Source organism: Peromyscus leucopus, chromosome 18 (assembly GCF_004664715.2).
Source record: "Peromyscus leucopus breed LL Stock chromosome 18, UCI_PerLeu_2.1, whole genome shotgun sequence".
Lineage (NCBI taxonomy): Eukaryota > Metazoa > Chordata > Mammalia > Rodentia > Cricetidae > Peromyscus > Peromyscus leucopus.
This window is the reverse complement of record NC_051078.1, coordinates 35,716,724-35,729,780: the sequence shown is the minus strand read 5'-3', so window position 1 is coordinate 35,729,780 and position 13,057 is coordinate 35,716,724. Positions and strand designations below refer to the sequence as shown.

The 13,057-nt window shown below is 45.2% G+C and overlaps 1 protein-coding gene across 1 annotated transcript in view; it reads right to left on the bottom strand.

Annotated features, from left to right (window-relative positions):
• The window catches only part of Metap2 (methionyl aminopeptidase 2), a 29,342-nt gene extending 19,053 nt beyond the window's left edge, over window positions 1-10,289 (bottom strand). The window contains exons 1-3 of the mRNA XM_028880246.2: window positions 10,001-10,289; window positions 7,930-8,037; window positions 399-464 (exon numbers count right to left, since the gene is read on the bottom strand). Of these exons, the coding sequence (XP_028736079.1) occupies window positions 399-464; window positions 7,930-8,037; window positions 10,001-10,157 (331 nt within the window). The 5' untranslated portion in view covers window positions 10,158-10,289. The remainder of the gene's footprint in view (window positions 1-398; window positions 465-7,929; window positions 8,038-10,000) is intronic.
• Window positions 10,290-13,057: the final 2,768 nt, after the last annotated feature.

Below are 13,057 nucleotides of genomic sequence, written 5' to 3'. Positions count from 1 at the left end.
TCACCACATTCACACTTTAATTTACAGAACTTCTCATTAACGATTTATCCAAAATCTAGTCATTTCAAAGCTAGTAGATAGTCAAAAACTATGTTCTTCCTGTTGCCCTATAGTGGCACTGCTTCTGCCATTCTTTGCAGAATTACTTAATTCTATAAGGTATGTACATTTAAAATTATATGAATTTTAAGAACTCATCATTAAAGGCAAATATCATACTAACATTCCTGAGGATAACAGCTAAAAAATGTCAACAAGACTGTTAAATCAAAATGATTAGTTTCACTGATTCAAACGTGTCTATTTCACTGACAGGCACTATGTTCTAGCAGATTCTAGCTCTGCCCAACCCGCTGGCTAACAGTCACTGCTCATCCAACACAATGCTAGACACTAACGTCCTCTCTTCTTCTTCTTCTTTTTCTTCTTCTTCCCAGCGGCTCCATCTCCGTCTCCATCTCCATCTGAGAAAGAAATTCAAACATTATTTAAACTGCAGAGAAAGGAAGCAGGCATAAGAGCCAGTGTGTGGGCACACAATGCCTCTGAACAACACTGATGCTATTCAACAATCTTACAAGTTTGTTTCCATGTTTCTAGAAGCATCAGATGTGATGACATTAAGAGCTAGCACCTTTTACTTTGACTAACAGCTACTCTAATTGTTGAATAAAATACATATTTTCTAAATTAAATGTATGTATGTATGCCACATCCATGCTCAGTACTCATGGAGGTCAGATCCCCTGGGTCTGGAGATACATAATCAGTTGTGAGCAACCCAACATGGATCCTAGGAAACAAATTCTGATGCTCTGCAAAACCACCTCTCCAGCCAGAATGAAAATATTTTTAAGAATACTGTATCAATTTAAGACAAGCCTTTAATCCCCCAGCACTCAGGAAGCAGGTGTATCTCTGTACCAGGCCAGTCAGAGCTCTACTGAATATACTTGTTTGAACAGTCCTGAATGGTAAATGATGTAGGCAAACCAGAATAAATGTAAGCTTGATTCTTACATAGTGAGGGATAATGGGATACGTTTTATAATGCCTATTTTTGAATAGTTATGGAAGAAAGAGTTTTGGGTCAAATTGTATGCAAAAATCAATATGCATATATACATCCTGTAGGTTCACAGGTTTCAGAGTCTCAAAAAGGCTAGATAGATAGTTCATGCCAGTAATGTCAGCACTTGGAAGGCTGAGGTAGAATGTTTGTGTGTTTATGGCCAACTGGGTTACAATAGCAAAAAAAAAACAAATCAACAAACAAAAAATAACAACACTCAAATATGAGACTTAATAACTAAGTTACCGGGCTAGAGAGATGGCTCATCAGTTAAGAGCACTGGCCACTTTTCCAGAGGACCTGGCTTCAATTCCCAGCACCCATGTGGCAGTTCACACATGTCTGTAACTCCAGTTCCAGGGCTTCTGACACCCTCACACAGACATACATGCAGACAAAACACCAATGAACATAAAATAAAAATAAAAATAAAAATAAATTATGTTACAAAATACCTGACTGTCCACAAGTCACAGTACTATGAAATAGGGATATAAACAAGATATCCTCCAGACAACTATATGTTGATGGTCTACCATTTGCTCACCATGTGATATATTAAATGTTCCATCTAATGATACGACTTCATCAGCAATTTCAGATATCTATACCTACAAACAAGGTCATAGGGCTAGAGAGGAGGCTCAGTGGTTAAGAGCACTGGCTTCTCTTCCAGAGGACCTGGGTTCAATTCCCAGTTTCAGGGCATCTGTTGCTTGACGCCCTCTTCTGGACTCGGCAGGCACCAGGCACACAAATGGTGTACAGACATACATGCAGGCAAAACACCCATATACACAAAATTCCTTTTTAAATTAAATAACCAGTTTTCTTTTTGGAGCATGTCCCTTTAAGTCCTGGATTAGTAACAGAATCCCTAAAATTTTTTTATTATCACTCTACAATCATCTAATTAGTCTCTCACACACACACACACACACACACACACACACACACACACACACACGTCATAATCAATGGCTTATGATGATTCCTTATCTGTGGGCTTTGAAAAAGATCAATTAGACATGTGTTGTTAAACTAGTACAGTGACAAGAATGTGGTAATTACAGCTACTAAAAATGCTTTCAGTGTATCGAAAGCAGCAGCTTGAAAGGGAGGTTTATAATTTATGTTCAATTACATTACCATTACACAGAGTATGGTAAACACACTAATATTGGTTGAAATGCCCAATATGAAAATATTTTAGAATATACAGCTTTCGATGTCCTTCAATGCATCACATGTAACATCCATCATTCCATTAACAGTGTGTTAGTTAGGTGCCAAGCAACACGCACAGGAGAAGTAAGCAAGATAGTTTTTGTTTTTATATACACTGGTATTTTCGCCTTCACGTATGTCTGTGTGAGGGTGTGGGACCCCCTAGAACTAGAGTCACAGACTGTTGTGACTGTTGTGGATGCTGGGAATTGAACCCGGGTCTTCTGGAAGAGCAGTCAGTGCTCTTAACCGCTGAGTCACCTCTCCAGCCTTGCAAGATAGTTTTTGCTCTGGGAAACACCCCATGTCTAGTATCCCACTTCAGACATGAACCTAAGGCAAAGACTTCAAGATGCACAAGCAATTTTAAAGATAATCAAAAATCTTCCCAGCTGTGTGAACTTGGAAGTTATTTAACTTCTTTCTACAGCGACTTCTTAAACTTTAAGTGGGATATTAAAACCATCCTCCTTTGAATAAAAAGGTCTTTCTTTGATCTTCTAGCATCCCTTGGAAGCTAAGTGCCTCCTTAACTCAATGTTTCACATGTGATCAGTACAAAATAATAGCCACAAGGTAGCTGGTAACAGGATGCCACCAGAGCCAGATCTGAATACTGATATATGCTTATGGTTCTAACTATTTTAACAGACTGAAATTTACATTTTCAAAAGTTGTTTTTCCTTGCTATCAATCCAAGATACTCCTAGTAGACAAAGACTATTTCATCCTAATACTATATACCAACTCAGTTGTTATTCGTTGAACTGACAACTGATGTCTAGACATAAAAACACAACTTTAGGAGCTAGTTAGTGGGTGTACCTCAGTTAGCAGAGCACCCTAGTTAAGTACAGAGAAGATGCAGACAGGAGGATGGCAAGTTCTAGGTCATCCTTAGCTAACATAGCACATCCTGAGGCCAGCCTGGGCTAACAATAGACCCTGTCTCAGAAAAATTAATTAAGTTTTTATTTAAAAATTATAGAAGAACATACTTAGACATAGCAGTTAAAAATGTATAAAACCTTTTAAAAAGAACCTTTCATGGCCTCAAAGACAGTGACAATTTATGGAGAGGACACAAAAAGTACCATAGCACCTATACGAGGACATAAATTGAATGTCATCAAAATTAAACTTGTTTGTACTGCAAACGATACCGTAATCAGCAAAGTGGAGTAGTCACCACAAAGGAGAAAATACTGTAAAACATACATCCAGAACATACAAAGAACAATTACAGCTCAGTGACAGCTAAATAAACCAGGAAGCAAAGACTATCACACGCACTTCAAAATGATACACGCAAAGCAGTAAGATCCCATCACCGTGGAACTGCAAACTACAGGGACTAACAATACAACTTATTACAGAGGCTGTAATTTAAAAGCTGGCTGTTATCAATTTCTTACAAGAATACTAACAATAGATACTCACTGTTAACATGAATGACACACTTAGGGAAAAGTTTGTCTGTCTCTTTCTTTCTTTCGAGACAGGGTTTCACTATATTGCTCTGACTGTCCTGGAACTCACTCTCTAGCCCAGACTGGCCTTGAATTCCCAGAGACCTGACTGCCTAAAGGCATATGTCACAATGCCTGGTTTGACAGTTTCTCAGCATAGCACTGTGTGTTATGTGCAAATGAGGCAGCTTCCAGAGGGAAACAGCATCAAAGGGCCTTTCTAGTAGTATCTCACATTATAGATACATGTGCATGTGACCAGGAATCCTACTCCTAAGTATTTACCCAGAGAAATGAAATCACATCTACACAAAGACATGTATACAAATGACTGGATAAACATTCACAATAGATAAAAAATAACAGTCTTCAATGAGTAAACAGACAAGCAAAATCTCGAATACCACTTAGCAATAAAAATGCATTAATACTTCCTAAAAAGGAACAAACAAGTGGATGACTGTCAAAACTATTAGGCAGGGACTAGGGCTATGTCCCATTAGTTAAGAGAGCTTGCTGCACAAGGGTGAGGACCTGAGTTCAAATTCCCAGCACCCATTTAAGTTAGGCATAGCTGCATGTGCCCCTAACTCCAACACTGTAGAATTGACAGGCAAATCAGGGGTGCTCCAGCAAGCCTAGCTAAGGGAGTGGGCTTCAGGCTCAGTGAGACCCTGACTCAAGGGAACGAGGCAGAGTGAGAAGACCCCACTGTCATCCTCTGGCTCCCCACCCACACCCATACCATACACATCCATACACACAACAGTAAGTGATGAAAGGCAACAACAGAAAGTGAGTGTGAATAATTGCATTCATGATATTCCAGGAAAGACAATACCGTGTGGGGAAACAGATGAGAGATGCCAAGGGTGAGGGTCTGGAGCAAAGGAACCAGACACTGAGGGGCACCAGGCAAATGCTCTGTGGAGGTGAGAACTGTAATAATGAAAACAGACCACAGGCCAGCTGGATGACTAAGTGGGTAGGGACTTGAATTCGACCCCCCAAAACCCACAGGATAGAAAGGAGAATCTACCTATCCTGCAAAGTGTCCTCTGACCTCCCCTCCACACACAGTATTTTAAATCTAAATATAGACTACATCGTTTATATTTTTGTTGTTAAACAATTGCACAGTTTGTACACCCACCAATCTATATACTTAAAAGAATAAACATTATTTTGGACAACCTGTTGGTTTCTAAGCCAACTTAAAATGTATTGAATGTTTTCTGGCTGTGATGACCTCCCTTTAAGAGCATGCCTCTAAGAAAGGATTTCCTATCTAGAGGAAAAGAGGAAGCACCATAACAACACAACACAGCAAGCTGGAGCAGAGCACTGCTCCCACTCCATGGGTGTGAGATGCCCAGGATGCTGCTCTCCAGTTCCCACCCAGAGTCTGCAGCCAGGCACAAACGGGAGTCTTGTGCACTGAGCACTCTGCTGCCCTGTCCGTCTACAGAGGGAAAAGCCAAGCTTACAGAGATGCTCCTGCTGGAGGAAGCAGCACTGAAAACTCCCGATTCACGAGTGGGAACCCTCCCAATAAACATGCTCTGGATAAAAAGCAAGTACTGAATGAAGCCAAGCCTGACGCTGCACCAGCATTCAAGAGGCTGAGGCATGAAGATTTTGAGGTCAAAGCCAGCCTGGCCCACACAAGATCTGTCTCATACAGAAGAAAAAATGATTTAATAAATTACCTCTGGCACAATGCCAGATGGCCACAGGATCAACTTCTCACACTGGTATTCAACAATTTCAAGTTCAATACACCTGAAATGAAATTCATTATCTTCCTCCTTGCCTGCAATCACCCTTCCTCAATCTCTAGGAGACTATCCCTGACTTGACTATTTCAGTCAGCAATACCAATATCCTGGCACCCAACTCAACCCCCTAGAGTGTACTAACGCCCACCTCCCTGCTCCTCAGACTCGAAGTCCCTATTACTGCTCCATTTAACTCTTCCTTCCATCCCTACTACAGCCAGTTTAAATATTCATTACCACACACACAGCCAATTGCTAAGTGGCCTTAAAAATGATCTCATCTTTCCTATGTTTTTCCCCAGGCTCTCTCAAGGAATCTTCTCATTTGCACTGTGCACCAGGCTTCAAAACTTTCCCAAAGTAACCCCTACTCAAACAAACGGTCTTTTCCATTTGGACTGTTCAGTGGGTTTTTCTTTCCTTTTCTCGAGACAGAGCCTTACTATGTAGCTCTGTAGAACTTGCTATGGTAGACCAGGCTGGCCTTAAGAGATCTACCTGGCTCTGCCTTTCAAGAGCTACCAACACCAAGTTCAATTTGGATTTAATCAAGTCCCAAATGCTTCCAACAAGAGTTCCTTTCATTCAGCTACTCCAAAATCACACCTCCACATTCCAAACCTAATTTTCACTGAACTGAACATGCACGTCAGAGTGCCTTTTCAACTCTATGTTCTGTTTCTCAACCACAGCAACCAGTTTTTCTTTAAAGGAGTATTTCTGAAATATCTGTTTTTTCCATCCCCTCCAAAGCTTATTCTGAACACCACAGAGACCAGCCATGGTGTCTGTACCTATATTACCAACTCTGGGGAAGCAGAGGCAGGTGGAAAGGAGTCTGCCTTATTCTTAGTAGGCAAAGGTACTTTCTGTCACGCCTCATGACCTGAGCTGGACCCGAGGGACGCCCATGGTAGAAAGGAGAAATGACTCCCTCAGGCTGTACTAGAACCTTGATACATGCATTATGGATATGCATGCACGCACAAAATAATTAAAGGTAATTAAAAAAAATACAAGTAATATTGATACTGGTAGCCAATTAATTAGAAACAAAATTAACTCAAATTGGGAGACTACCACCAATCTAACATACAAAAGTCTCCTTTCAATGTCAACAAGATTCAGGCAACTTTATAGGTAAAATGAAACAAGGCACACTTCAAGAATGCAATGTGAGGTTCCTCACAGCAGCCCACTGTATTACCTATAATCTGCAAATCCTTTTCTTGTACAAAGCTCAAAATACATCTATAATTTGAAGCAAGATAGAACAGAGGTACACTTAAGGAAGAGGAAAAGCTAATGGCTTCTTGAAGACAGTGAACCTATCTTTCTAAAGTAAAAACAACTATTCAAACTACCTTATCCAGCGTGTAGTTGAAGCATCACTGACAGTCCTTAGGTAGAGCAGTTGACGCTGGCAGCAGACAACCAAAAATCAGAGACTGGGAAAGCCCCATTCACCCCTCTGCCAAAACAGGACGCAAAATAGGGAAGGTTTTCCTAATCTCCTCTCCTCCACCGTTTTACTGGCAGCCTCAATACTAGAATTCTAGCAATTTCTGTCTTAAGAAACCTTATAGTATAAACCAAATCCACCTGAGTTTAGAAACACTCCAGTATGCACATCTGAGAATGATGAAAACCAATTTTGGTATGGACAAGAGAAGGGACAGACTTTGGACAAGATGCTCGATTTCAAACTTTGGTACCGTTTTACATATATTAGCTATGCCACATCACACACACACACACACACACACACACACACACACACACACACACACACACACAGCATCTATCTACCCCAGCTGGGTTTGTGAGATTAGAAAGAGAGGCACATGAAAGTATCCTAGATAGATAGCACGTAGTAGCAGTTCAGTAAATATTGAAACAGCAGCCTCTAATTTTATCACACTCACGCAGCACTTGGCCTTCTGCCAAGTACTCATCTGAAAGTCAAAATCCTGCTATTGAGCAGGTGCTCAACACAGCCAAGGGGTTGCTAATAAATAATACCCTTTCCTTTTTATCTGTGGCAGTAATTAAATTTTAACAAGTCAAATGTTACAGACGATTACTATGTGGTCAAATAGCATATTTTCCTAATTCCTGTCCTCTTTTCAGGGCTGAGAAATGGCTCGCAGAGGAGAGAGCACTTATGCTCTCACAGAGGACCCAGGTTTGGTTTCTCCGCACACACACCAGGCAGCCTCTAACTCCAGTTCCAGGTATCCAACACACTGCTCTGGCCTCTTAAGGTCTAGCACAAACGTGGGGCACTGACATGCAGGCACCCAACAGACACATGAAATGATCTCTGAATAACGAATGTTGCATTTTCTGTCTCTGCTAACTAAAGACCAAAGGAACCGCTTACCTTCATCATCATCATCCCGCTCTTTCTCATCCAAGGCTTGTCTTTCCAGCTGTCCTGCTACCTCCTCTACGGAAGCTCCTGATTCTTTCTCAGGTTCTTGTTGCACTGCTGTTCAAACAAAACAGGACAAATGTAACAAAGGACTTACCACAGCTGGACATACTCTAACGATCCCGCACAGTTCATAAGTCCCTTCACAATAAGTGGCGCAGGACACAAACTGAAACGCTATTACTATAAACTGTTAAACACGACCTTCCACACCTAAGTAGTGCTGTCCACGCAATTCACCCTAGAAAATTCTCCATTACACATGACAGCACCTACAGGATACATGGAAATGTAAGTTGGTCCCTATTCCTATGCAATTTAACCTTAAAGGATATTTAAGAATTAGATGGCAATAAGTATTTTAATTACTAAATAGATATTTAAAATAGGCAATTATGCTGAAGGCCTCAGGAAGAGGATTTATTACACATCAACTGGGCAAAAATCAAAATAAATAGGAAAAGACAGCCCATTACTAAAATACAAGTTCTTAAACATCTAAGCAGGCCTGAAGTAATTACAATCCGGCTGCAGTAGCAATATGTCCATTGAGAGAGACAACTATTAAAAAATATTAGTAAGCCGGGCGGTGGTGGCGCAAGCCTTTGATCCCAGCACTCGGGAGGCAGAGCTAGTAGGATCTCTGTGAGTTCGAGGCCAGCCTGGTCTACAGAGCGAGATCCAGGAAAGGTGCAAAGCTACACAGAGAAACCCTAATCCTGTCTCGAAAAAAACAAAAGTATTAGGAACAGGCAGGAGGATCTCTGTGAATTGGGGGCCAGCCCTGTCCACTGGTGTTGGGGTGGAGTTCCAGAAGAGCCAGGGCTACATAGTGAAACCCTCTCAAAAAGCTGAAAACCGCCGGGCAGTGGTGGCCCACGCCTTTAATCCCAGCACTCCAGAGGCAGAGGCAGGTTGTGAGTTCAAGGCCAGCCTGGTCTACAGAGCGAGTTCCACGACAGCCAAGGCTACACACACTGAGAAACCCTGCCTCAAAAAAACAAACAAACCCTAAAAACCAAGGGTACAACTCTTACACTATCACTCCCATCCATCCACCCAATTTCTGAAATGTGCTAAGTCCTTTCCAACTTTCCTTAATTCAAACCCCATTTTTTCCCTCTCATTCCTTATCTGAGGAATCTTAAATGCGAGCAGGTGAAAACAATTCTGTACTGAAACGAAGGCGCTTGTGCAACAAAAACTTCTCAAGATCAAACACGTTCCTAGTTAACATGGTCCAGCTGTAAACGTGCCGCTTGTTTTCCTCGCCTTGCCCGGGTTTTAGGTTATCGCCGGTTGAGGAAACCCAACCATACCACCGAATCCTCGGTCTACGCGGCAGGCAAGTTGCATCAAAATGCCCCCAAACCCTACCGCTGGACCCCGCTGTGAGATGAAGCACGTGAAAACTCCACCCCCGCCAACTGTCAGTGCCACGAGTTGGCCCGTAAAGACACAACACACTCACAGACACACACCCCAAATCTGCAAGTCCATCGTCTAAAGGCCCCGGTGCAAATGAGGACGAGAGCGTGCGGAGGGCGTCCAGTCCCGGCAATGTGTGCTCGCCCACCCCGGCCCCAGCCTCGACGAAACTAGGTGTCCGTAGCAGGCCGCGGACCACGGTCCAGACGGGGCTTTTTTTTTTCTTTCGAGGCGGCGCCCCAACCGCGTGGGAAGATGGTGGAGCCGAACCCCGTGCACGTTTCAGGTCCGTGATACGGACTGCGTGGGAGCTGAGTTCGCGCTCCGTGACCCCAAGCGCTACCCACTCGGGGAGCGGAGGCAACTCGCCTCCTCCTCCTCCTCCTCTCCCCGCCCCCCATCCCCATCCCCGAGCCGCCGCGGCACGGGAGGAAGCCGGCCACGCCACTCCGCCAAGGCCTGGCGATTTAACCAGGGCCCAGGGTTCCCGGGCTCCGGGCTCCCGGCCCCGGGGTCACCCGGGCCGGGCCCGAGCCAAGTCGCTCCGCTCGGCCATTCCTGGCAGGGCCGGGCGAAAACATGACTCCCTTACCTGACACGGCCCCTTTGCCCTTCTTCTTCTTCCGTCTTTTCTTCTTGGCGGCCTCCTCGGCCGTGCTGGAGGTCCCCTCTTCCCGGTCGTCTGGGTCGAGGTCGCCGTTCAGGTGGCTCCCGAAGGACGCTGCCTCCTCCTCCTCCACGCCCGCCATGTTGCCCGAGAGAGAGAGGGAGCGAGCGAGCGGGAGCGGGAGGCTGAGGACCCGCTCCTTCTTCACCCACCTCCACCAGCGACGCCGGAAGCCGCTCTCGATGGTCCGCGGCGCGGGGAATGCTGGGACGGCGGAGGACTCGGCCCGCACGCGGCCGGAGCCCCGCCCCCTCGTCCGGCTCGGCTCAGCCCCGCCCCCTCGTCCGGCCCGGCTCAGCCCCGCCCCCTCGTTCGGCTCAGCCCCGCCCCCTCGTCCGGCTCGGCTCAGTCCGGCCCGGTTCAGCCCGGCTCGGCTCAGTCCGGCTCGGCTTCAGCCCCGCCCCCTCGTCCGGCTCGGCTCAGTCCGGCCCGGCTCAGCCCCGCCCCCTCGTCCGGCTCGGCTCAGTCCGGCCCGGCTCAGCCCGGCTCGGCTCAGTCCGGCCCGGCTCAGCCCCGCCCCCTCGTCCGGCTCGGCTCAGTCCGGCCCGGCTCAGCCCCGCCCCCGACCTGACACCCAGGGCGTCCTCCTCCGTGCGCATCTCCCGGGCCTGGCCGAGGACCTCCGCCGCGGGGCGCGCCCGAGCTGCTCCCGAGCGCGAGGAATTTAAGGTCCCCGGTTTTTCAAAGTCCTACAGGAAGCGATGAGAGGGCGGGGGGAGGTAAAAAAAAAAATGTGTATGTTTATTATACACATCCCTGATGACTGCGTTACATCTGATGACTCAAAGACCGCGTTAAATCCGCTGTCACAGTTTACGAAGACGCTGTCGAGAAGCTTGGGGTAATCTTGGCAGCCGGGATTCCGCCTTTCTTGTACTGTACTCCCAACCTCGCAAGATTCAAGATAGGATCCTCTCTTGGGGGCGATAATCCCTTTAATCCCAGCACTCAAAAGGCAGACGCAGGAGAATCCCTGTGAGCTCCAGGCCAAGCTGGTCTTCATAGTGAGTTCCAGGATTGTATAGAGAGACCCAATTTATTTATTTTTGTTTTTTTGTTTTTAGAGACAGGGGTTTCTCTGTGTACTTTTGGAACCTGTCCTGGAACTCACTCTGTAGCCCAGGCTGCCTTAAACTCACAGAGATCCGCCTGCCTCTGCCTCCCCAGTGCTGGGATTAAAGGCGTGCGCCACCAACGCCTGGAGACCGGATTTCAAAACAAGATAAGATTTTCTCACGCTTTTCTCCTTTTCTAACTCATGACAAGTACAAGTTCTGACCAATGGGAACACAGCCTTCTCCAATGATTCCAAAACACACACTCCAACTTCTTAGTTTGGGACAGTTTTTTAATGAAAGATGCTTCAACAGAGTATACTTGAATGTTGCCCATATCCCCATTCACCCCTAGTATCTTATTAGAGAACCCCATGTTCAGATTGCAATTTTTTTACTTAGACCATTGCCTAAGGAGATGGTGAGTGGCTATTTTGATGAACTATGGAGTTCTACTGTCTAGGGATCTTTGTCCACCTAGAGAGTTCTGGTGTTTCCATTAGTTTTAAACTAGGTATCAAGCTTCATTGATGTCAAAATAGTGCTAAGGTTGTCCTTGCTAGTGCTTTTACTTTATACAGGCCTAAACACAGTTACAAAAAAATGGGATCTGGGAGTGTGTGTAGTTCAATGGTAGGGTACATGTTGGCATGCTAAAAGCCCTGCATTAATCCCCAGCACTAAAGACAGAAGCATAACTGGGCAGGCTGTGGTGCATGCCTTTGCCTTTAATCCCAGCACTCCGGGGTCAGCGGCAGGCAGATCTCTGAGTTCAAGGCCAACCTGGTCTACAGAAGGAGTTTGGGACAGCCAGGCCTACACAGAGAAACCCAGTCTCAAAACACCAAAAACAAAAAACCAGAAGCACATTATTTATCTCAAAGGTTCAGGCAATCCTTCTCCAATCTTCCTGAAAACTACTCTTTCATCCCCCCTCCCCCAAATGTATGTCTAGATTTCAAATTTCTTTCTCTGGTTAAGAATTAGCAATAATAAAAGTAAGTAGACCAAACACATCAGGAAAAAAAAAATCTAGTGGCACACAGAACATAGATAAGTATACAAAATACAGCAACATAAAAATCTACACGTGTAAGCCAGGCAGTGGTGGCAAAGGCACACACCTTTAATCCCAGCACTCTGGAGGCAGAGCCAGGTGGATCTCAAAGGCAATACAACATCAACTCTTAAAACCTTAACCAGCAATAAGATCTTTAGGTCTAATGGTCTGTGTTCTAAAGAGAACAGAGGTGGTAGAGGCTGGGGTAACCGAAAAGTGGTAAGTAACTGCTGGTAACAGTATTGATGAAATTGGAAGCAATATAATAATATAATATAAGCCTTATAACGGGGGACCAGAGAGAAGAGGCTGGAGGACAGAAATATTCCTGAAGTATAGTTAAGAGAATGTAATAGTCCTTGACCTTGAAATGGGGAGAAGCATGCCATCCAGGTTTCTGGCCAGTTTCCTGGGTGGAGAGTGGTAGCTCTCACTGAGATAAGGAACGCTGTAGGGCCAAGAAGACTTTGGGCGAGGTAGAGTGGAAGATAAGCTTCCTACATCCTAAGCAGACAGACAGACACCCAGGAGTCCGTGAGAAAGGTGGGTCTAGAGATAGGGATGCTAGCGACACTGGCCCTAAGTGTGGCGGAAGACTCGAGAGCTCAGTGCCCAAGGTGCAAAGAAAAACCAGGAGGATGCTGGGGTTCTCACGCTTTCTGTATGTGGATGGGCGCGTGGGATGCTGTCAAGGAGACCGCAAAGGAATGGTCAGCCCAGAAGAAGCTGTAGGAAATGATGAGTGCTAGTAAAGAGCTACATGTTTCAGCAAATAAAGTTTGGCCAGGCATATCAACCGCTACAGAAGAGTGAATGGCACAGTCTCAAAAGATAGGGAGGCCCTGACACTTCCACAGAACGATTTTG